At 50.9% G+C, this 23,849-nt stretch overlaps 1 protein-coding gene across 1 annotated transcript; it reads left to right on the top strand.

Moving 5' to 3' along the window:
* Window positions 1-5,614: 5,614 nt before the first annotated feature.
* Window positions 5,615-22,513, top strand: LOC119111118 (adenosine receptor A2b). The gene is made up of 6 exons (XM_037234946.1): window positions 5,615-5,736; window positions 6,694-7,157; window positions 10,881-11,086; window positions 21,234-21,413; window positions 21,839-22,111; window positions 22,421-22,513. The coding sequence occupies exons 1-6, from the start codon at window positions 5,615-5,617 to the stop codon at window positions 22,511-22,513; spliced, it is 1,338 nt and encodes a 445-aa protein (XP_037090841.1).
* Window positions 22,514-23,849: the final 1,336 nt, after the last annotated feature.

Consider the following 23,849-nt stretch of genomic DNA (forward strand, 5'->3'; position numbering starts at 1 on the left):
GAAGGGCTTACTTTGTGTCCTACAATGTTGAGGTGAAAGGTCGAGGTTTTCTCCAGGGATTGTGGAGCGTCAAGAAGAAGAAGAGTTGTTTTGGTGGGATTCATCTTAATGGAGTCGGATGTGAAATAACATTAAATCACTGAGATGGTTTTCTTCTGTAGGGCTTTCAATACGGATAGCTGGTCTGGACGAGCGGAGTCCAGCAGTTGGGTGTCAGCATAGGACACTAGCCTTCCGTGAGGGAGGTAAGATGGAAGATCGTTCGTGAAGATGCTGAAGAGGATAAGGCTGACCAAGGATTCCTGACGGACGCCATGAGTCAGCGGAGTAGAGAGACGACCGCCTCTCACCATCTGACGCCGACCAGCAAGGTAGCTCTCAAACCACTTCCGACCAATGTCATACGACTGTAGCATTGTCAGAAGGACGCCATGGTCGACGCTATCAAAGGCACGGCTCAAATCAGTGGAGCTGACGGCGACAATTTGCCCAACGTCGATTCGACAACGTCAACATGAAGAGACACCGCTGCAATAGCGCCATGGCGATTTCACACCACACAGGCTCGCGTTAAAGCAAAGTTCAATGGGAACTACTGCTCTGGGAATAAATGAACTCGGCTCACGACCCCTTCACTGTCAAGTCCTCCAATGGTGATGCAACAAGTGTGCGCGATTTCGATAACTGCTATGGACGCGCTTACTGACTTCGACAATGACAATGCGGTGAACAGAATATGTTCTTCGCGCCGGGTCTCCAACCGAATGATGTTCGTTTTAGCGATGACAGCAGGTGTTTGTGACTCTGAATCGCGCATACTAACGATCGCCGGCCGGCTGTAGCGCCTAAGGCACAAAGCAGACTGCATCACGCGCATTCCCGTTCTAATTAATTGTCATTCCCAAAAGTGGCCTTTTAGCCCGAACATATGCATAACGAACATATGCGTAAGGAAAGAAACGTTTTCACTTTTGTTCTTGCTTAGTGTCGGCACCACGGCGCCATGACTCGAACTCATGCTATGCATTTGCTCCTTATTCCTCTGCACGAAACCCGGAACCTTGCAGGAATATTGCACCGTAAAAGGCGCACTTATCAGGAGGAGACGCTGTAACTTTCGGCGGATGCCATGCAATAATTATTTTTGGTGGAAAAATTATCTTTTATTACCAAAGCTGCCGTGGTGCATCCAGGATCAAGGGTAAAGGGTACATAAAGAGTAAAATGTATGGGTTCATGCCAGTGTGAACAACGTGTCGTAATCCAACACTCAACATGCTTTTTTTGCAGTATCGAAGATAGTGCTAGGAAAACGGTCAATTTGTCATCTCGGCGATTTAGGGGCAGAGCAAATGCCGTCATGTACTTTGGTGCGCTAGCATCACCGTGACCCGAAAAAGAGCGTAACGGCCCTTGCAGCCGATGCACTGACAAACAAGGCGCATCGGAGCCGAAAGCGGACACCGACAGCTAGGCCATCTAACGTGAGCGTGAGAAGACTGATCTGAAATGCAGAAAACTCATTTTCAGAATGCTTTCAAATCAAATCACAGCGATGAAAACTGCACTTCAGAGATTTGCCTCAACTGCACTAGCAATATTTTTTTCGAGCAAAAATCTTATTTAGGCGCTGGAACCAGAGATTCTGACATGTTAGCTACTATCGTTGGCAATGGACTGTTGGCTACGCAAGTTCGTTTGGAGCCAAAACGTGTATATTTACCAACTTAGACCAACCATTTACGGAGTGGATTTACGGAAAAAACATTCGCCCTGCACCTTGAAAAGTAGCGAGAGAAAAACAAGTCTACTTTGCTAGCCATGGGAAAATAACGACTTTCAGAAATGTGCAGATAGGCTCATCGCGTGACACCGCATATTGTTCAGAGCTTGCAGCGAGCGATAACAGCTGCTTATGCGCTGCGTATAGTATTATCACAACTCCTCTGTAACCTGTGCATATCAGATCGATGTTTCATGGCAAGGCCAAATGTACGAAACCGTGCGGCAGCCCGAACTCCACGGACGGACGGACGTGGTCGCTGTGAAGCTCGGATGGTACCGCGCCCGAGACAACCGTACATCTCGCCACACCTCTCCCCACACATCTCGCCACACTTCTTCGATGTGCAGACATACAGAGCCGGCGCGCTGTTTATTTTCACAGGGCTTCATCAGTGCTGGGACGGGGATATCACACACGCTCGCGCCCTGAATGAAATAAGGCGCCGTCTTTGACCTTGTCAGAGCTGGGAACGCTCCGCGTGGCGCCGCGGTCGCTGTGGAGGCGCCGATAGCGCGCAGGCCGTTGGGGTTAACCGTCCGGCTCGAAGGACGATCGTGTTGTGAGCGTGGTGGAGGCTCCGGTTGGCGCTCAGGGCGAGCCGTTCAGCTGCCGGTGCCGCCCTCGTGGCTCACCGCTCTGCCCGTTCTCGAATACCACGGACCTCACGGCGATGTGGCTGTTTTGTGTGCGTGACCTCATCTAAAGACCACATATTTTTTCCAGTCGGTTTAAGATCATCGCGAGTGTCGTCTGAAATAAAGCGAGGGAGCACCAGCTTTGTTTACATTTCACGGGCACTGCCCGACGAACTTGCAGGGTCAACTTGAAACCTCCGCGGCAAGTGAAATGACCGTAATCCGCACAAACAGATCACCCTTCGAAGCGTCACCAAACAGTAACAACTCGTCAGATTTCAATAATACTGATATTCGATACGTGGCGCATCGGATTCCGCCCAACCTCACTTGCAGCATCGCACCACGATGGACAGTACTGCACCCGCGTCCTCTGCAACACCAAGTGGCGTTGCGTTGGCGGCGATGTACTCAAAGCGGCTCGGTGGGCTCAGTGCCTGGTGGCTGTCTTGCCGTCCACTCCCGCAGAGTGGGGTGCGATGGTGAGACTCATGCGTCTCGTGGCGCCCGCGGCCGGCTGTATCGACCGCCAGCGCCGTGAACAATAGCAACAGCCGGCTGCCGTCCGCCAGACAGGTCCAAACGTTGACCGCCAGCAAACAATGCCCTCAATAGGCCAGCGTGCTGCCTGATGGAGAGCGCTTGGCACCACTGGTAGCTGCCGGCTAACGAGACGAAGTCATGCGGCTTCAATAACAAAACATCGCCGTTGGGCCCTTCCCATCCTTTCAGTAATAGTGCGTCAGTCTGGAGTCGGAAAAACGGCAGCAAAACGGCAGCATCAATATGAACGACGTGTTTTGCAGCATTTAACTTTTGCCTCCGCGGCACCCTATATTGCATCATGACTGAAGAGAAACGGCTCACAAGAAAAGGATAAACAAATGAGTTAGGGTGCTGCACAGCTCTAAACTTGTTTACGTTTCTGGTGTAATGAGTGAGAAGGCACATCAGCTGCAGCAGTCTTGGTAAAAGAAGGCAACAGAAACTACCACCAGTTTTTGGTACCCATTTATTCACACTTCATGAAAACATTATTACCAATGCAGTACATCACACGCACGTAAACACTTGGACGTAACCATTACTTAAGTGTTCGTGATGCCGATTTCTGTTTTGTTACCATCAGGTGTGGTCAGAATACAAAACAGTTCTTCAAATCACCCCAGATTTACTGGACCTGAGACTCTGTATGCCCCATTGGTGGTTACGCCCATGTGTGAGTAAAATAAAAAAAAGAGAACTCGAGAGAACTATTCCACTACATGATTTTATACTATACTGGTACAAATTTACCAAATGACCACGCCCAGCGCAATCACACCAGACATAAAATTGGCACATTTTTTAAACTGCCATTGTTCAGGTTTTTGCCAGACTGCAGCATAATCACGATTACTAAAGCCGTTTTTCACTGGTGCATCCGTATGGCTATTTTGCAAACGTCAACAGGACTAAACTATGACAAAATCGGCCCGCCGCAGACCAGGAGGAAAATCGGCCGCATAAGCTGGCCGGGTAGCCATCTGGCTGACCGCTGAAGTTCTCAGGCGGCGGCGGGCCGGCGGGGTAACACGCCGTCAGGGCCGTGCCCCCCCCCCCTCCCCACCCTCCGTCCAGCTCTGATTAAATTGGCAAATCACGTCGGTGGCGCGCGCCCGTTTCAGCCAGCGGCGCGAGCGGCCGCCGAGCAGCGCCACGTGGTCACGCTACCGACGCCGCTGAACAGGGGGACCCGCGCACGGAGACGCGTGGACTGACGCTGCTGGGGCATGAGGGGATCGTCGGCAAACAGACTGGGCCCACTCATTTCTGTGAAGAGAGCTTATGGTGTGTTTAATGGAAGGGTCTCCCAGTTTATGCCTACCATAGGGGTCGGTCATAAACTACGTTACACATGAAGGGGAGGAGGGTTTAGACGTAAGGGAAGCATAACAATGGAAGGCGGCTTTGAACACCGTAACGTTTCTCTTGATCGTGGTTGCAAATTATTCAAAAATATTCAAGAAATCATGTTTAAACAGCAAGGCCGGCTGCCCTTGACTTAATCTTATGTCAAACAGCACGCCCGTCTTTGTTTCGCGTCCCTAGCTCAGTTGGGGCAAAGCTGGCTTTAATTTTGGAGAAATTACGCTAAAAACTGCATAACCAGGTTAGGGAACTTTGCCCAGTGTAATCAGTGAGCAGCCAGGTGGTTGTAGAGGGTTGAGCCACGTCCACAAGTGCTTAAAATAATTTCTAAACGGCTCCGTGTCAGAGAGAAAACCTACGCCAGCATTTTATTTCGACTCCTTTTCCTAAACATGCCCTGTCATCTACAGCAACGCTCTATGCATCGTTCCTTGTTCATGCTGTAGCTACGCCGCATCACCGTATCTGTCAGCTCGCGGGCGATGGACATATGGGAGGCATGCAATCTTAATGCAGCCAAGATACTTATAGTTAGTGACGTTGAAAAAAATCAATGTAATCTGCATTCGAATTTCATGTTTCGTACTTCACATTTTATCTATAGAAACATCCAATGTCGGAGCGCTTCATCAGCGTCGACTCAGGAACTGACGTCACATGTGTGTAAATTTATTAGAGGTGCAGGATTTTTAAACCACCGTGCCGGCAGCCGGTATCGAGCCAATTCCGGTGGTCTGCATCGAAACCGGGGTCACTGCAGGGGGTTCGATATCGATGTCCTGCCACTTTCGTGACCTCATTTACCCATGACCACCACGAAACTGGTGCAATTTTACCGGAACCCAGCTTCGGGACATGACCGCAGGTCAGCTGGTCATGTGACCCTGTTGGGCGGCCTGACTTGTGCCAGATGAGTGGAACGTGGGTCGATTCCAAACTGGCATCCAGCGAACGGATATGCAGTGCCCATGATGCTCAGGGGGCGAGCATTATTAACTCACCACCGGAGCAGTTGGCTAGGTGCGCGGTGGAATGACCCAAGGTCAATTTGTCACGAAGCTGGACGTCGGGGTTGGCACCACCAGACATTTGCCGTTTCGCGACAGAGCCGGGCAGCCGCTGGAGGACAGCGTCAACCGCGAGAGGAGCTGTTCTACATGCAGGGTGGCCACAATTAACCTGTTCAAGCCCGTCTACAATGTGGTTCATTTCACGAGAAAACTGATTCGGTCGCTGATGACTAAGAAATCCTCAGCAGCGAAGACCGCAAGCACAGGTGCATATGACGAAGTCTGTGCACCTGATGACCCTCAAGTCACGCCTCGGACCACCATGGCTGGCCGTGTTGCAGGAGCTCAAGAAGCTGGAAATTCGGCAAGGCGGTGAAGAAGTGGGCCATTACCGGTTCGCGGCAACAACTGAAAAGCGACAGTTTCGGCCTTTCAGCTGGGCATCTTAGTGCCGTGTGTGCTGAGCGATAGAATCAGCACTTGGTTTGCGTGATTAGGGGGCGTATTAGTGTTCCACGTCGCCATATGGATGTGCAGTATTTGCCAGTGCAGCACTCCGCCGCATTGCACGCCGTCACAAGAGGTGCCACATAACCTGCACACCTAACCGCGGAGACGGTGTTCCAATTAATGCGGCGAAGTGAGGCACACTTCTGTGTGGACGGCGGTCGGGGAGTGTGGCAAACTATGAACGTGCATCGTAAACTATGTCACCATTTTTCTTTTTTAAAGCGTAAATATTAAGCAATTAAACAATCAAATTAAATTTAAAGCAAACAAAAATCAGAGCAAAAAGCAATTAAGCAGCCCCAAATGTATGCTGTTTGTGTGAAATGTTGTCCATGACCATGACGGGCATCTACTTAAACAAATGTCGATTGTTCGTCTCGGTGTTAAAGGTCATACCAGTCATTGTGTTGGTGGAAAATGCCCGATCATCTACAATGCTTTGGCACCTGAAAATATTTTGTTTAAATACCTTAGGTTTCGATCAGCTGGCATATCATAGGCCACCTTCACTACGGGTTTCCTTTGGTGCAGTGATGCAATACCACTCTGGCGGAGTTTCCTGTTACCAGCACGCCGGTCACCGGTCACTGGACCACTTCGCGTCAAGTTTCACCATCAGCCAAGTACCAGCCTCGTGAGACACACTGTCCGCTAAGGACCACATATATGTCCGGGCCAAAGTGGATGATCAGCCCAATGTCCCATAAACGACAGCACGTCATCGGCAGCGGGCCGCCTCATCGCGCCGCGACCGGAGGTGGTCCCAGTTGTCCCGTGTTCTCTGGCCGACGCCCGTCCCGTGTCTCGGAGGCTGAAGCAGGCGCTGCGCTTGTGCCCGCAGGCGACGCTCGCCGCGCTGGTGGATGGCGCTCAACTGGACGGAGGACGGCCACGGAGGCGGCGGCGGCGCGGACCCGCTGTCGGCGACCGAGGCATCCTCTGAGGGCGGCTTCAGTCTGCCCTACACCGTGTGCGAGGTGCTCGTCGCCATAACAGCCGCGCTCGGCAACAGCCTCGTCTGCCTCGTGTTCCTCACCGACCGCCGCCTGCGCAAGCACACCAACTACTACATCCTGTCGTTGGCGCTCTCAGACATGCTGGTCGGTATCCTGGGCGTGCCGGTGGCCGTGCTGGCCAGCGCCGGCTTGCCTAAGGCGCTGCAGGCCTGCCTCTTCAGCATCTCGGTGCTGCTCATCCTCTGCACCACCAGCATCCTGAACCTGCTGGCAGTGTCGGTCGACAGGTTCTGGGCCATCCTGTACCCGATGCAGTACGCCCGCATCATGACTGGACAGCTAGTGACCGGTGAGGACCCGACCCTGTGATGACCGGACAGCTAGTGACCGGTGAGGACCCGACCTTGTGATGACCTTGTGATGATCGGCGCACAGGGGCTGGCATTGCTTGAAGTTACCCGGAAAGACGCGTGGTATTGTGTATGTCGTGGAATGCCGTGCCGTCTATTCCTAAAGACCTTGCGATAAAACCTCCTTTTTCACCCCACTTATTTACGATAAAGAACGCGATATTTCGGCAAAATAATATTCGTTTCTCAAACTTAGGCTAGGCGTCTCAAACTTAGGCACGCAGGTCATGCATGTATACAGGAGAAATGTACAAATATGGGGAAAAACATTCGTTAGCCACCAGTTTCATAGAGACAAATTTCTACAGCTTTCAAAATTGCTGCAGGCACTATGGCGTTTCCTTTTAGAAAACAAATGTTTTTCTTTCGTCGTTGTGCTGTCCCTGCTCCGTGTAGGTACGCAACCAGGGCGCATCCAGAGCCTTGGCAAGATGGAGGGGCGCTCTTCACTTAACAACGATACAGTGGGTTCTTTTGAAACTAGTAAAACTCAAAAGACTTGCCAGGATTTGTATCTGGGTTCTTCAGAGACATTAAAGGCCCCGAGAATGTAGATTGTGGATCGAAGTGTGTCAACAATTTGTATGAGCATGGCTAGCCCAAATTCGGCTGGAATCGCTGAACATTCGACCAGAGTTTATTGACGATACAAATTAAGTAACGTAGCTTTGGACATGCGCGCTCACAAATCTTGACAACAAAAAAACTCGCCGCCAGGCGTTGCAGTCTCTAGCCGGCGCAGGTGGTCCCGTGGCTAGCACTAAGCCCCGGGGCAAATACTAAACCATGGCCAACGGGTGTACAACAATGATGACGCATCTCAAAGAAGTACATTTGAACGCTTTAGGACATCGGGTCGTACATTTAGACGAAAGTCCGGACGTAAATTTCACCTGTGCAATATTTAGATTGAGAATAAGAACGTATTGGTCTTGAAGCACCGCGAAGTGGTGCTGACATCTGGTGGTGGTAGAACTGGAAGAATAAAGGCACAATCTCTATTTTTCGTGTTTCTGTAACTATTAATCTGTCTCGACGACAGCCTCAAAGTTATAAGAAAGATATGCCCAGTCTAATCTTTAAATGATGCGAACTAATTTTGAAGGACTTTCGGAGATGCTTTTTCACGACTGTCGTTATTGCGTGCACGGTGCCCGTCGGCTGGTGTTGCTTGCAGTGGCCAAGACCATTTGATTTTGCGGAAAATGCAACCCTGGCCATCGCTGTCCTTGTTTCCGACATTACAGCCACGCAGACTCAAACCTTTTGATGTAATTCGTTTCACTGGTTGATTCTGCAAAAGCATGAAAAAACGTTCTCAGACTAACATGGAACGGCCTTGTTCATTTTTGAGCTCATTCCGTTTCACTGTGTCTAACGCTAATGAGACACATTTCTTCTTTCCGGGCAAGGATCCCCCTTGAGTAGAACACTACGGGCACATTATTGTCCCCGGTCAAGGGCTGAAGAGCCACTTCGCCTCACCGCGGGGTGTCTTTCGGCTGCCACTCCGGCGACACGGGGCGGGATCCGCTGGCCGATCCGAAGGCCCTTAGAGAGACACGTCATATCGCAATGGTCCTCTCTCTGGAGCGGGATGCCTTCTGACCCGAGCTGTTGGCTCCGGATAGACGCGGGAATCATAATTGACACAACAACATCCCTGATCGCCGCAGGTAGTCCAATAATTGATACATAGACTCCAGCTCAGCTCAACGGGCTCATGCTGGAGCTGGGATGGAGGGCCCATCGTTCGGCACGAGGCCCCTAACTGGCCCAGGACCCTAACATTGTCGCCATGCAAACACTCGTCATAAGTTCTCCTGTTTCCTTTTGTTGTCAGAAGGTCCTAGGCAACTCAAGACCCCTTGTTGGCACTGAACCTCCAGGGATCCCGCAGTGCCCTGCTAGGCACTGTGGACCCCTGAGCGATACAGGAGCCCTGCATTGTTGCAAGGGCTCCCGAAAAATGAAAACTGCGGGCCCGGACTTGTCCCTGCTTGGAAAATGGGGCCCCAGAGCTCAGACCGATACGGAGTCCATTGCTCGATGTTGGTGATCTCTGGCCGAAACAGAGGAACGCTCTGTTTCATGGGTCCCCAGTAGGCGCAGAAAGCCCCTGAAGTGATATTTGAGATCACAACCAAAAGAGCTGGGTCCCTGATGCGGCCTATAGTCGGCCCTTCGGTCCGTCATCCTTCCAATTGGGGCCTTGATATGTGGTCGCAAGGGCCCTTCAGGCCCCTTTTCGCCCTCCCCCCAAACATAGCTTCCTTCTACTCGAGCCCCTTGCCGACACGGGACCTATGATAGGTACGGTGAGCCTCTGACCCCCATGGTTTCAGTGACCTCGAGTAATGCAAATCGCGGGCCCTGTCTTGCTCGTGCTTGGGAAATGGACCCTCAGGGCTTAGACCGACGCGTAGCCAACTGTCTGGGGTTGGTGGTCTCTGGCCGAAATCGAGGTGTGCACTGTCCCAGAGGTTCCTTATCGATGCAAGAAGTCCTCTGACTGACAGTTGAGGTCACGGCCTTACGGGAGGGGGCATCCTTAATGTGACCTACCGTCAGTCCTTCGGGGCTTCAACCTTGTAACCGGGCCCTTGATATTTGGTCCCGAGGGGCCCTTCGGCCCCTCTTCGAACCTCCTTAAACAAAGCCTGTGACCGACTCGGGGCCACTAACAGGCACATGACCGCCTGCCAGGAGCTATGGGCTGCTGACCTACAAGGGTGCTCCAGCCATCGTTTAAGGGACCCATACCAATGAAAATCGTGGCCCCGGCCTCGCTCCTGCTTGGGAAATGGCCATCAGGGTTAACACTGACAGAGAGCGAACCGTGCCGTGTTCGTGGTCTCTAGCCGACTTAGACACGTGCATGGTCTCAGGGGGTCCTTAACGATGCAAGATGACCTCTGACTGATATTTCAGGTCACGGCTCTACGGGCCGTGATTCTTTATGTAACCTACAGCCAATCCTCGGGCTCCTTTGCCCTCCAACCGGCCCTTAATCGTCCGTTCCAGTAGGCCGCCCGGGCCCCCCTCAGCCTCATAAAACACTGTCCTTAGTCGGCTCGGGGCCCCTTGCGAACACAGGACCCCCCTTAGACACTCCGGGCCCCTGACATTCAGGGCCCCAACTAATGTAAATTGCCGTCCCCGGCTTTACAGCTCATAAGAAAATGGACCCTCAAACCCATGTTGACACGGAGCCAGCTGTGCGTTACTGATGGTACTTGTCCGACATATAACCTCTTATCGACTCAGGGGCCCCTGATCAGCGCGTATGACCCTCTAGCTGGAATTGGAGTGCACGGCCCTGCGGGCCGGGCCCCTAAATACGGCGTCCTGTCGATCTTCCGCGCCCTTCGGGCACCCAAATCGTGCCCTTAATCGTAGGCCCCGAAGAGACCCTTGGGCTCCTCGGAACTCAAGCGGGAGAGGGGCACGTGTCCCTTTAACCCCTGTCTGTGCCACTCTACGCAATCCCCTAAATGCCAACTGGTGAGCGACCGTCGATGCAGCACGTCTGGCGTAATCGTGAGGAGGCTCAAACCCGCCCGCACGTGCGGCCAAGTCCCGCGTCAAAGTTCTCACTTGCCCTCACCTCAGTCCTCGACATGGTTAGAGACTAGAGCCATCTGCCTGCCATCTCGCCGCAGGTATTATCATCGGCTGTTGGGTGCTGGGTGCCGTGGTCGGCCTCTTGCCGGTGATGGGCTGGAACGCTGGCCCCTACCCGTTCTGTATCTTCACACGCGTCATGGACTACAACTACCTGGTCTTCCTCTACTTCGCCACCATCGTGTTCCCCGGCCTGCTCATGGCCATCTTCTACATCAGGATATACATCGTCGTGGTAAAGCAGGTGAGTGCTTTGCTCTCTGTCAACAATGGGACGTTGTGAAGCGATGCTTGCAGAAAAGGTCCGCATGAAGCACGCCTCAAACGCATAGGCACACCATACGGGTAGCAACGCCATGTGATCCATGTACCATGCCATGTGATCTCAGATCACTGCATTAAGTAAAGGAATGAATGGACGAACGACTATCTTAAGTCAACTAAGCCTGTACATTACGTGCGGCAGAAATGAAAGTGGAATCGCGACTCTAGCGATCAGCAGGGTTCCACCACGGATCTAAAGCAAATCTGCCCTTAGATCCGCAAAATTGAACCGAGTCCGGATCACGGATCCAGGACCAATTTCTGACAATGCCGACGGATTCACTGTAATCAAGGATCCATTTCAAAATGCCCCAGGGTCTTGGATCTTAGGCTGTTTCATCTTCCTCTCAAAGTTTCTCTTGGGATCTTGGATCCTTTTCGTTATGTTGGATATGTCACTTGAGTCCAGCATTTGTGAGAATTTTTGATTTAGCATCTTCCGAGTCTGTTCGTTTACAGGAAGACATTTTTCAAGCGGCCTCCAGCCAGACCAAGTCAGGATAAGTGTTCCGTGTTCAAAATTCAAGCTGAACAGTCGCAACAATCTGATGACATTGCGTTTCAACTTGCCTGTGATGCCGCTGATGCCTGTGATGTTTTCTATGCCTCTGATGCCCCTGATGTCTCTGATGTCTCTGCCAAACCTCCATGCCCCTGTCATCTAACCTCGATGACATTTGGTAGTAATGAAGCAGGCTTACGGCTTTTCAATGCGCTGCGAGGGTTATAAAATATATGTATGTGAATTATGTGCTTTGGTAAAAATGTTTAAGGATAAAAGTCGTTACCTACCCTAACTGTTGGCTTAATACACCCACGCCACATAGATGGCGGTCATAGAGCAAACCAAGTATGTTAATTGACGGGATCTAGCACATGCTTTGATTAAACTGCCATTATTGCAAATTGTCCAGCGGCATGCGTGTAGATGCGACGTTCTCCGGCATCCTAAGCTGCAGGCTACCCCACCAATGCGAAGCTTGAAACCCGGTAAGGTGGGCAATACTATTCACACCGGTGATTCTTGCAGCTCTAATTTGGTGCCACCGCATTTTACAGGCGTATAATTTTGAAATGCATGAAAAATAAAAGGATGCAAGGATGAACAAGGATGGCCAAACTCATCGTGTTTCGTCAAGTCTATGAATTTTACTGGTGAATTGTACTCGCGAAGCGTTTGGGTTTCATCATCATCTACCAATCCGTCATTTTACTTGTTTATATTTGGTCCCAAGAGACCAAATAAAGTACCGTAACGTAAAATGACGAGTAGATGCACGATAATGCGACAGCAGGAAAACGCGTCGCGAAGTTGGTCTTGCTTGTCCGTTTTTCTCAAGCACTTCACATTTGACATAAAAGTGAAGTCCTTTTCTAACAATGTTCACGTGAAATGGGCTATAGGATACTTTTTAAGCTGGGCACCTTTTATATTTATCCTCATACGCGTAAGAACGAAGGGGAGGGGTTCGTGAGTGTCATGGCACCCGCTTTTTGGGAATGCTGAACGCTGACGTTATGAAAACGCATGAAAAGAATTAACCTCAGAGCAGGCATTGACACCCCCAGTTCCCGACACGCTTGTTGTTTAGTTTTTCGTTTTCGTTTAGGGTGAACGCTACCAGCTGGTCGCATTGCCATCACCCCATATTTAGTGTTGGATTAAAGTATCTGGTCACAAACATTATTATAAACTGCGCATGTATAGGATCAACAGCGCCAAACTATCATTAGACCCCAAGCTGTCGCACAAAGATGAGTAGTGCCTGCCATGCCTTTGGCATTATTTGTGGTCGGAGTTAAACATTTTGAAATGATTGGATAGGTTTTGTCTTGGTATCACTGCTTAACGCAATTAAACGAACCCGCTATGCATAAAGCGCAACCTAATTTCACCATGGTCAGTGATCCTGTATTGCTTATTCGTTATTTCCGCTCGTGAGTAGCCACCAGCGGATTAGTATCCACTCATTATATCCGAGTCGTACGTTTAATGTTTCTTAAGACTGGGTCTGGTTCATGAGACATGCAGATTCAGAGGCTCAAATATTAAGGACATTATGAAATTATTAGCTTACAATATAGCTTTGGCTATAGTGGAGATCCCAGAAATGCATCCTGACATCGGATCCCTAAGTCCTGGATCTGAGATCCAAGAAGATCTTGGACCAGAATGCCGTTTGATAATTTTGTCGAGGAAAATTTTGAGATTCTGGAACCATTTTTAAAGTTTGTCAAAAGAATTTCCAAGACCTTGGATCGTGTCGGGAATTTTGTTGGATGACCTTTCGAGATATAAAATTTTGTTTTCTAATGTTGTCAAAGAGTTATTGAAAGTTCATATTTTCCTAACTCTGGCGTGAGGTCTTTCGTACCTGACATCTTTTTGCCATTTTTGTTGAAAGATTCTTTGGCATTTGGAATACCGTCTTGGGACCCAGGCGCATGTCTGGTCCCGGGCGAGGAAAAGCGGTCGAAGTTCCATCGGGAGTCTTTCATTCTTTACATTCCATGCAAAAGTGTAATGCACGAGATAATGTTAAATCGTGCAAAAGATATACAAGGAGCCTGTTTCCCTCTCTCTGTAGCCAAGGCGATTGGTGTCAATACAGGCCTGGGTCTAACCGCACGCTTTATCCTATCCATATACTTGCAGAGTGTCAAGGTCGCAGTGCGACTCATACAATGACACACAGTTGGGAGATTGATCCACACCACATGCATTGTTTAAGAGGAAGTTTCCCTTGGCGCGCATTAAACAACCATGGCAGCTGTAACTTACCCGAGGCATCGACCCGCGGCCGAGTGCTTCATCAGCGATGTTTCTAATTTTGCCCGCAGTTTAACAGAGTAGTGCTTAAACTTCACCCCGATACATTCAGGCCTGAATCCTGCCGATCCAAATGACTCCGCCAAGCGTCTTTTGCTGCCATTCGGATCATACACCATCGTTGAGCAAACTGTCATACACTGACCAGTGGTGCTTGGGCGGACGTTCGAATGGAGGACGAGTGGGCGTTGGACGCGGCTGCGTGGGCGGCTGCTGCCGACGCGTTCCCGCCGCGCAACACTGGCGACGTCAAGCGACCAGTTGCCACTGTTGCAAGTTGGAGTGACGGCTTTCGCTGACCGGTGGACTATTTTCATCGTCACAAACTTTACCGTACCAAACTTCAGAGCTACAGCTTACTCAGCGAACTGAATCCCCGGTCTTTTATTGTTTCTCTAGCGCGACATTCTGATTAACTGCGATTAACTGAGGCTTGAAACTATTCATACTTAACTGGAGTGCGTAGAATACGGTGTGGAGTGTGGAATGCCATTCTCCAAAACAAAGTTGGATATAGGTTGGTACGTGGAGGTATATGCTCCCCCAAACAGAGAGAAGCTGCCTCCGCGCACAGCGCTGAGGAAGAAGGAATGCATCCGCGAATCATTTCTTGTCCATACTCCAGATAGCATGAGGTGTTTCTGGATGTAAACTAACAAAACTTTAGAAGTGTTTGGGATTTCTTTTGCAAAACATGCCTTCAACTTTTTTAGCTTGTTGTCGAATATTCTTCACCTTCTCTGGTTGGTAGGAGAGATGCCAATTAGCTTTGCAAGCGGAAACTCATCTTCCGCGGCTCTTACGTGATGCGTCAGTGCCAGTGTGCATGCAGTGGCATAGTATGCAACCAAACACGTTTCTCTCTCTTAGACGCACTCGGCTTAAGTTTGCTGTGCTGCGATATAGCATCATTGATCTCCTTATGTCCCCGCGCAGGTATTTTATTATCATCGTATTTTTGGGGCCGTGCGGCTACGTCGTATTTCACCCGCACGTCAAATCCCACCGGAACCATAAAATACGGGCCATTCCGAAGATTAGCGGAGGTGTTTACCACCCATTGGAAATTGTTTTCCTTAGCCTTCCCCTAATCCCGATGCAATGTGTTTCTTATTACTCTGCATGGATTATCTTGACAATATCTTGGCTTCCTATCGATATGCGCCAAGCTTTATCAAGGGCGTTCTTCGGCCACAACACGAACCGCGGGGACCGTGGGATTTCTGATAACGTTGCGTCTCTTTTAGTGCTAAAGTGTATGCCACATTGATGTGCACCCGTCGGCGCATGTGTCATGCACGATTGCCGCGTACATGCAAAACATCCGCAACCCATATCGACACAATCTTCTTCAAAACCTGCTGGCAGAACGGCTAAATTGTACAATATCCTGCTACAGTACATCTCTGTATGGTATAAAGCTAATGCCTCTTTTGATCTGTATTTGATGTCCCGTTAGGTTTGCATTCACCCAAAAGTGTCAGGGGTGAACCTTACGTGTTCCTATAGTTTGAAGCAAAGTTTGAGGATTGGTATGCATAACAAACTCGACGTTCTGGCACCCAAATACAAATATGGTGCGAAAGAATGGGGCATTGGTGACGGTGATCTGCTACACAGTCCTTACATCTTGTACTGGGATCATTTTAAACTCCCCCATATGACTCACCCGTCAGTTTCAGTCAAATGCGGCGATATTATGTTCTTATCATCATGGTCAGCTGACCAGATTGCTGTTACGCAAAGTTGGCTCAAATCTAGGCATTCCATAAATGCCTTCCAAAGGATCAGTTTTGGGTCATCTTCATCATGTTTGCCTTCGATGACCAATGTTTATTACCAGCACGTACCGTGCAGAAGTCGCCGCAAAACAAAAAGGAAAAAGCTACCCTGGGTGGGTTTTGATACCTTACTTTCACCGCTTTAATCTTTCATGACCGTTGCGACATCGTTAGCGTTCAGTTGGTCCTAAAAAACCGTCTCTTGGATGAATATCATGCTGCTGGAATATTTACCAGGCATTATGTGACATCGGCCGCAACTGATCCTTGCAGAGTTACAAGCATTGAGAATGTGATCTTGATCACCAATGATCCTTGCAAGGTTACGGTTATCAATGAAATTGGCTGTAGAACTATGCTGCACAGCGCAACCTCACAGATAACAGACATTCTATACGAAGTGTTGCGAGTGGGCTTGCTTGCTGGATTACCGCCGCCTGTTAACTTCCCACGGCGTTCGCTGCCTCGGCCCACCACTGCTTGGACCGGCCTAACCCCGCTAAGCCGGTCAGTGGCGGCGCTCATTGCGCGGGCACGATTTGACCCCGCCATGTTCGCTGCCTCGGGTCGCCGCTGCGCGGACCAACCCTGACCCAGCCAGGCCGGGGCGGGCTGCCTCCGTGCGCCTCTGCGCGGGCCGTAAATCTTCTCAAGCTGCCTCAGACCGGCTGGGGTTATCCGCCCTTTCATCCTTCTTCCCGCTTAGCCCTTCATCCTCGTGACGCCCCGTTTGTCCTACATGCGCTAACCATGAGTGTGCCGAGGAGCCCCCTGGTGAGGCCCTCCACCCGCGCGCCGAGCGCCACACCTCGATGAGAGGTCCCTGTGCGGGTAAACCCTCGGCGGCTGGGTTCCCAGGTGCGTGCAGTCTTGCCCGTCCGGTTTCCATTCTCCTTCGTCCCGTAGCCCTGAAATGGTGGTGACTTGCCGAAAGGGCTCTATCCAAACAACCTAAACCGGTTTGGGTATGCCGGTCGGTCAGTGGTGGCGCTCATTCGTGCATTAAACAGCTGAAATGCAAGGTCTCAGGGAAGCATGTTTGAAGTGACGCTGGAGAGCGAAACGACACAAAGGGGACAGTGCCAAGAAACAATGACAATGAGACAGCGTCAGCAATGCGTGGAGCGGCAATTTCACATGTTTAGGCTGTGTAAACCTTTATGAAATCGGTCACGGCATAGTGTCTTGAAGCGAAATAAATTTCAAGCCTAAAGATCAGTTGTAAAGAGCTTCCAAACCCGGCTTGCCGAGATTTTATCACGATCTACTCATTGGATCAGTGTGCTTCACTGAAAAACTGACGCCTGTTGCGTCGCGTCCTACGTTGCCGGAGTGAATGAACACGACCTCGGCTGGCGGCGAACGTCACATCCGGTGAGACTGGGCGTGCGTGTGTGAGCAGACATCCCTGATGCGCATCAACCATCGTCATTGTGGATTGCACCATCGTTATTACTGAACAATGCTGAAAACTATACTATGGAAACGTGACGGATAACACAAACAAAGGTCTGTGCAGGGTGCGCGGGCCGACCCTGCGCAACTAAAATCAGAATATCTGGATTTCGTGCAAATGCGCGGTATGTTCCTGTTCAAATATACACACACACACACACACATATATATATATATATATATATATATATATATATATATATATATATATATATATATTCCTTCGAACCCTTCGAAGCCAGCTAACAGCACAATATTTGGAGCCGTTTTCATCGAGTGAATTACTTATTACAACAGCATGTCAAGGTCACAGCTTAAACCACAGAGACTACCATTCAAAGCGCTGTTTGGATTTGTGCATATACGACGTTCGCAGTCTGACAAATAACAAGTTCACTTTTCGATCCATGTCGGCTTTCAGAGACATCTGGCCACAATTCTCCGCCGTCTGCGTCGCTTTTCGACGGCGTCCTGCGCCTGTTTGGCGGGGCCCGACGCTCAGCACTCCGTCACCGGCGCAGAGTTACGGCTGTTTGGTGCGCCTGCGGCGGCTGATTGTGGGGCGAAGCCCTCAGCCTGTTATCTCGGTGCCTAATGAAGCCTCCAGAGGCGACGGCCGGCCGTCTGTGCACACACTGGGGACAGCCGGCCGCGCCTGATTGTGACTCTTCCCTCGCGCGCCGAGACGCAGCGCGGTCAGTGCGCACTAGCTGCCGACAGAGCCGGAAAAACAGCCGGCGCCGGTCACGAGCGCACGCCACGGTCGCGACGCAGTGACGTAGCAACTTATCGACGCCGTCGGTGGCGTGACGGGGGCGCCGACGGCCGCCGACTTGCCCTCATGGCGATCCACACGAGACCATGGCTGGTGACTTGTTGGTAAAGCTAGGGTAACAAAGGTTTATTGCAGTCAAATGCGCTCCGTAGCTCGCTGGTATGGTCATGCGTCTGTTAACCGAGAATGAACACTTGCAGGGTTAATTAACGTTAGCGACTGAATAGGCGCACTCGTAATGCTGAGCTTCACAGTGCATCAAGTTGCAGCATAATTACGGACGACTCGGACAAATGTTTTCCACACGGCAGTTTCGGATTCATTACACGCATACCTAATGGCAGATATAATTTGTTTAATGACATTTGAAGACCATTTGCAAGTGATGCGTCCGGAATGTTGAGAAATTTCCGGCACTTCCACGACGATGAATTTTGGCTTCTCAAGAACTTTGAGGGCATCTTCTTCGGCGTGTGACAAGAGAGGTGACATGCATAAATATTACGTCATACAAAATGTGGATAGTGCCAAACTCTAAGTGAATCAAGTCAGGTGCATTTGCAGCCATACCAATCGGTAGCTGTTCGTGGTCATGTCCGTTTCTCACGAAAGGTTAGCACGCACCGGGTTCATTAATTAGCATTCACGCCGTAAACCACACACAGCATTTGTTTAGGTCTGGCTAGCGAATTTCTGACTATTTCTGCAGAGGAAATTTACAGATGAGTTTTGCTTCACATGTTCATCAACTGTAACGAAAGTATTACAAAGTCAATATTGTGGGTGTATATTAGTTGCTGGTCCAAACTTCTTCATGATGTCGGGATCTCATCGTACTCCAGTCCATAGTGACATGCATTCGAGCCTGGTTTTAAAGACTTCTCAATTGCCACTTTGTGCGACAGCTTTTTGAGAGCTTTTTGCTAAAGATGAACTGAGAGTTGATTTTCTCCATATTCCATCTGTTCTCCTGCGAATTTCCTCACCATTTCATGCAGAGGGATTGTCTTCGGGGAACGGTCATACCCCTTTGGCATACACCCATTGCCTACTCCTTGGCTACGTTACTGTTTCCTGGCAATATGGTGAAAATAAAGACCATTTCATCAGTAACCGGCAAACAGGATCTGGACTAGCCGGGGCTCGAACACGTGACACGTCGCTCACCTGCGCGACGAGTTACCAACTACACAATCGCGGCGGCGCCACGTGGCTCAAAAGTCGGAAAATTATGTGTTTCCGTCTTTTGGCTTGGTAAAAATTGGAGTCGTACTCGGTTAGCGAGCAAATGGATGGAAGGCTGGTGAAGGCCAACGAAGCGAGCTAGTTTGTAGTCTCACTGACATCTTGATCTGCCGAGTGGAATGGGCTGAGCAGCTTTCGGAAAGTCGTGCTTGGGCATGGACCGGAGCCTTTTTTAACTAAAGTGGGGTCCATATGACTCTAAGCGCATGAAATTATATTTGCCAGAAAATCTGCCATGCACCTAAAGTGCAGTCAACGAGCTTCAGTGGGGCCTGATGCTAGCTGCCGCCAGGAAAAAGTGCAAGGAAGAGATGACGTGGAAACGTTGCCGAAAGGCGCTCAAATGATGACAAAATGTTATACTTTTTTAATTTTTGCAAAATTTGGTGTGGCTGCTGCCATGCCAGCCATATCACATAACTGCCTGTCCATGTTGGCCGCTTCACAGTGGGCTACCGCCTGCATGGGTTACGCAGTGGTAAGCTGACAGGTTGACTTTTAGGCTCAATGCCAAGCTATTTTTTGAATTTCCTACCATTAATCAAGACTATGAATTCTGTTTTTAGGCTTAATATCGAAGAGAAAAAAATTGATTCGACGCTCGTTAAGCGAAAACGCATTCTCATTGCGATTGAGATAAGACTTCCGATGCGCTAAAAAAATCGCTCATTTACAGTCCTAATTGTGTTAATTGCGAATTTAACATTCATGTTGCGGTAGTGGTTGCCCTTTTTCCTAGATTTAGTCCAGGCCTTAATTGAATGGGTTTCTCGGATCAGCGCCCACGCTAACGAGCACGTGTTGCGTGAGCGAGTCTTGACCCCACCATTTGATCATGAAAGTTCAGGACAGCGGCAGAATTTGGAGGCGACAGCTTGACCTGTCCCTATGTCGTCCTGCCTTCTGATGTAACCTGGCCTTCAGCGCGGCCGCTGCCACCGGCTGCGGACCATACCCAGCCAGGGGTAAACAGCGAGCCGCTAAAGCGACTCGAACTCGACCCGTCACAGGTGGGCGAATCGGGGGCCAGAGCCTTAACCAACTGAGCTGTCTGGACGGACAGACCGATAGCTCAGAACATGTGATCCCTCCAGGGTGAAACTCAAAATCAACGGACTGGGTCACTCAAGCTCACATTCAAGGTCGCCGTTCATCAGAACGAATATTTTGATCACCTTAGAATTTGACTTCGTCAATTTGTTGAGACTGGTTTTTAGTGGTGACTTAAAGCGGTATGGCGTTCTTCGTCCTTTATTTTGAAACGGTATGGGGCAACCACTATCGCAAAACGGACCTCAGATTCCCGATTGACTCGGTGTTGGCTACCTCAAAGCGAAATTCAAGCAAAAGCGGAGGTGTAAATCCAAACACGAGCCCGTCGCTAATTCACGGATATTTTGCTTTGATTAACTTTAGGATTGCGCTCCATTAAGCATGATCTGCTGCACGCGGTGTCCCATACTTAGGCCGATATAGTTGTCTGCTTGCTCATTCAGATTGCACCGATGCCGTGAAGAAATCGCGCAACCCCATCTAGTGCAGATCTTGGCCCAGGTTTGATCATCCCTCGCCAAGTAATTACATACAGCAAAATTTACGTTCCCCTATTTATCTGATGGGGTGCAGTGCTACGATGAAACTGTGCCTAACGTAGATCTTACGTGAAAAACGCCACCAAGGTGCGAGGCTACACGACATCGAACAATTTGGCTGTTAGTTGCTGAAAGCTGCCTGCTTTGGTCATCACTGGTGACAAAGGCACAAGATCACCAAAAGCTTGACAGCCCGCCCAGGTAGGACCGCTGAGCTCGGTGTTATTGGTAAAAGTCAGGGTACCCGAAACGCTATCCCCCCCCCACACTCCCCCACAACACACCTATCGTAAACGAATCCTTCTTGCAGACATGAAAAGATCTCCACCTGCCGTCGCGATCGTCTCATTTCCTTGACTTACCTGAGACCCTCCCCTTTCATCCGGCAGGTTCGGAGTATGTCGTTCTTCGCGCATCTGTCTGAGAACGCGCGCCAGAACAGCTGCTACAGCGCCTGTGTCGGCAGCCAAGTGGCCAGGAAAGAGGTCAAGGCCGCCAAAAATCTTTCCATCATCGTCCTGTTCTTCATGGTGTGCTGGTTTCCGCTCTACACCATCAACTGCATCAACGTGAGCAGCTGCAGCTGTAGTAGGTTTGGGGAGACCCAGGTGACGTTTGGTTAAATTATCTAGTTTCCGATTTTTGCGCGCCTAAGGATATGGTACTGATATCGCAAGAGTGTCCACCATTCTCTTTGAATTTTGAAGCTTTTCTTTCGTTGAAGGTCACATGTTGTAATGAGTTAGGGCAAAGCAGAAATAGGGACAGGATTGCTTGTCTTCCAATGTGTCGTAGATTAAGCGGTTTTGCCAAGCCGTATACATCTTACGTACCGTTGCCACGTGCCACGTGCGCTGAGCTTCTCCGCTATCCGTCTTTCCCTCCCAGCTTGCTTGTGTCGGGCATGCCCGTCACCCGCTCCGCGCCAGGCCGCCTGACTGTGTCGTTAGTGCCGCCCACCGTCTGTTGTTCACCAGGACTGACCGTGCCACAGGCGTTCTGTCCCAGCTGCGCCGTGCCGCTGCAGCTGACCAACTTCACCATCATTCTGTCGCACGCCAACTCGGCGCTCAATCCGCTGCTGTACGCATACAACCTCAAAGACTTCCGGCGGGCGCTCTACAGCCTGGTGTGCGTGCGCTTGCTGGGCTGCGCGGAGGCTGAGCCCGCTGACTGGCTGCGCGCCAAAATGCTGGCCGAGCAGGAGGCGTTACGCGTGCACAGGCAGCAGGCCGGCCGCGGCCGCACCCAGTCGGCACCGCCTCGGGTCTCCGGCCGTCCGCAAGCGGCACCGCCCGATCGGCCTCAGCCGCCGCCGCCCGACCGACCACAGCTGGGGCCGCCCGACTGGCTGCAGCCGCCGCCGCAGGATCGGCAGCTACCGCTCAGCCCAGGCCGGCTGCAGCTGCCGCCGCAGGTTCGGCAGCTACCGCCCAGCCCTGGCCGGCTGCAGCCGCCGCCGCAGGATCGGCAGCTACCGCTCAGCCCGGACCGGCTGGTGGCCGCCGAGCGCGGCCGGCCGCCGCCGGTGGTGCTGCTGCCGGTGGCGCCTCCGCGACGGACGCGTTCCTCCGAGGACCTGAGACGAGCCGCCCGACTGGAGGCGCGCTCGAGCTCCGTGCGGCACCGGCCGCGCAGTCGGCTCCGCTTCAAGAGCTCCGACAGCTAGCCGCCCGCCTGCCGCGCGCACAGACTGGCCAATTGGTCCTCAGAGACGTTGTGCGTGTCTTGTGCATTTAACGGCCTTGGGGCTGGTGCACAGTGCTGCTGCGTCATCGGTTATTCTGAGCATTCAGTGGACGTCCAGCACTGAGCTTCATTCAATGCATGCGTCCTTGAGATTGGATGCTGCAGGCACTGTCTCGTGCAAGTGCTAGGACGCTACTTCATGTTTGTTCGCACATCGCATTTTCAGAACTTACAGTGAGTTGGAGACACTCGGAGTATTGCCTAGCAGCGGCAAACGTGTATAGACGGCGGCACAGCGGAGCCGGAGACAGTCGCAGCATAGAAGTCATCTGTTTCAATGAGATCAAATATATGTACTGTAATCTGATGGCGTCCTAGCTGGAATCCACTCACACACCACCCTGTGATTTGGGGGGGGGGGGGGGACGGAGGCTCGCAACCTGGGCCTCAGCCGCTGTCATCCCCAGGCTGACGTCCGCCAAGGTAGCGATTTATTTAGCGACGATCCAGTTTGAAAGAAAACGCCGAAATTGACGCCTGAATTTTAATATCAACTGACCTCCAAGCACACACGCACGGTCAGCTGGCGAGGAACTGATATCATCCAAAAATCACTGGCCGATTGCAATTGTTAAGCATCAGACCCTTCTTCGCGCATAAACTAGCGCCCACCGAAAAGCCCTGGCTTTCCAAGGTCAAGCTCTAGGATCAAACTCAAGACCAAGTGACTGGGAAATCCAAATCCCTTAGAAGCGCCGGCTGATTTCGAACTTCATGCCTCAGAATCCTTTTCAGCGATCCAAAAGTTACCGATCGATCTCGGATTTTTTAACAGCAGGATCAGATATGCGTCTGGAGCCCCAAAGCAGCCACTGGATCACATAAGCATGAAACCCTATGTGATCTTGGATCCACCCATTGGATCCAGGCATGCCTGATCAGAACCTCCTTCAGCGCATAAGTCAGTAAAAAGTCCCGGCCACTCAAGGTCCAGCTTCTCTTGTGTGGCATGGAGTCTCCCGTAATTTGACCATGAATTTAACACTGAGAGGCCGGAACTTTTCGACGGACGCTGGCTTATGCGCTGAGGGAGATTCTGATGACTGAAATCCAAAATTGGCCATTACTTTTGAGGCTAGTGAAGGCAATTTGGCCTGCCAAATGACCTTGAAACTTGCCAGGCGGATTGGCCACGCTGATGGATCGTATCGTCGACGTCAACATCGCTTCGGTGGAGTAGTTGCCGTCATCAGCCGACATCCGCATCATTTCGGCATCGCCGTCGCCATCAAAATTGTGTCGTCGCTGCCGATGAT

The sequence above is a fragment of the Pollicipes pollicipes genome, unplaced genomic scaffold, assembly GCF_011947565.3.
Source record: "Pollicipes pollicipes isolate AB1234 unplaced genomic scaffold, Ppol_2.1 Scaffold_7261;HRSCAF=8764_pilon_pilon_pilon, whole genome shotgun sequence".
Lineage (NCBI taxonomy): Eukaryota > Metazoa > Arthropoda > Thecostraca > Pollicipedomorpha > Pollicipedidae > Pollicipes > Pollicipes pollicipes.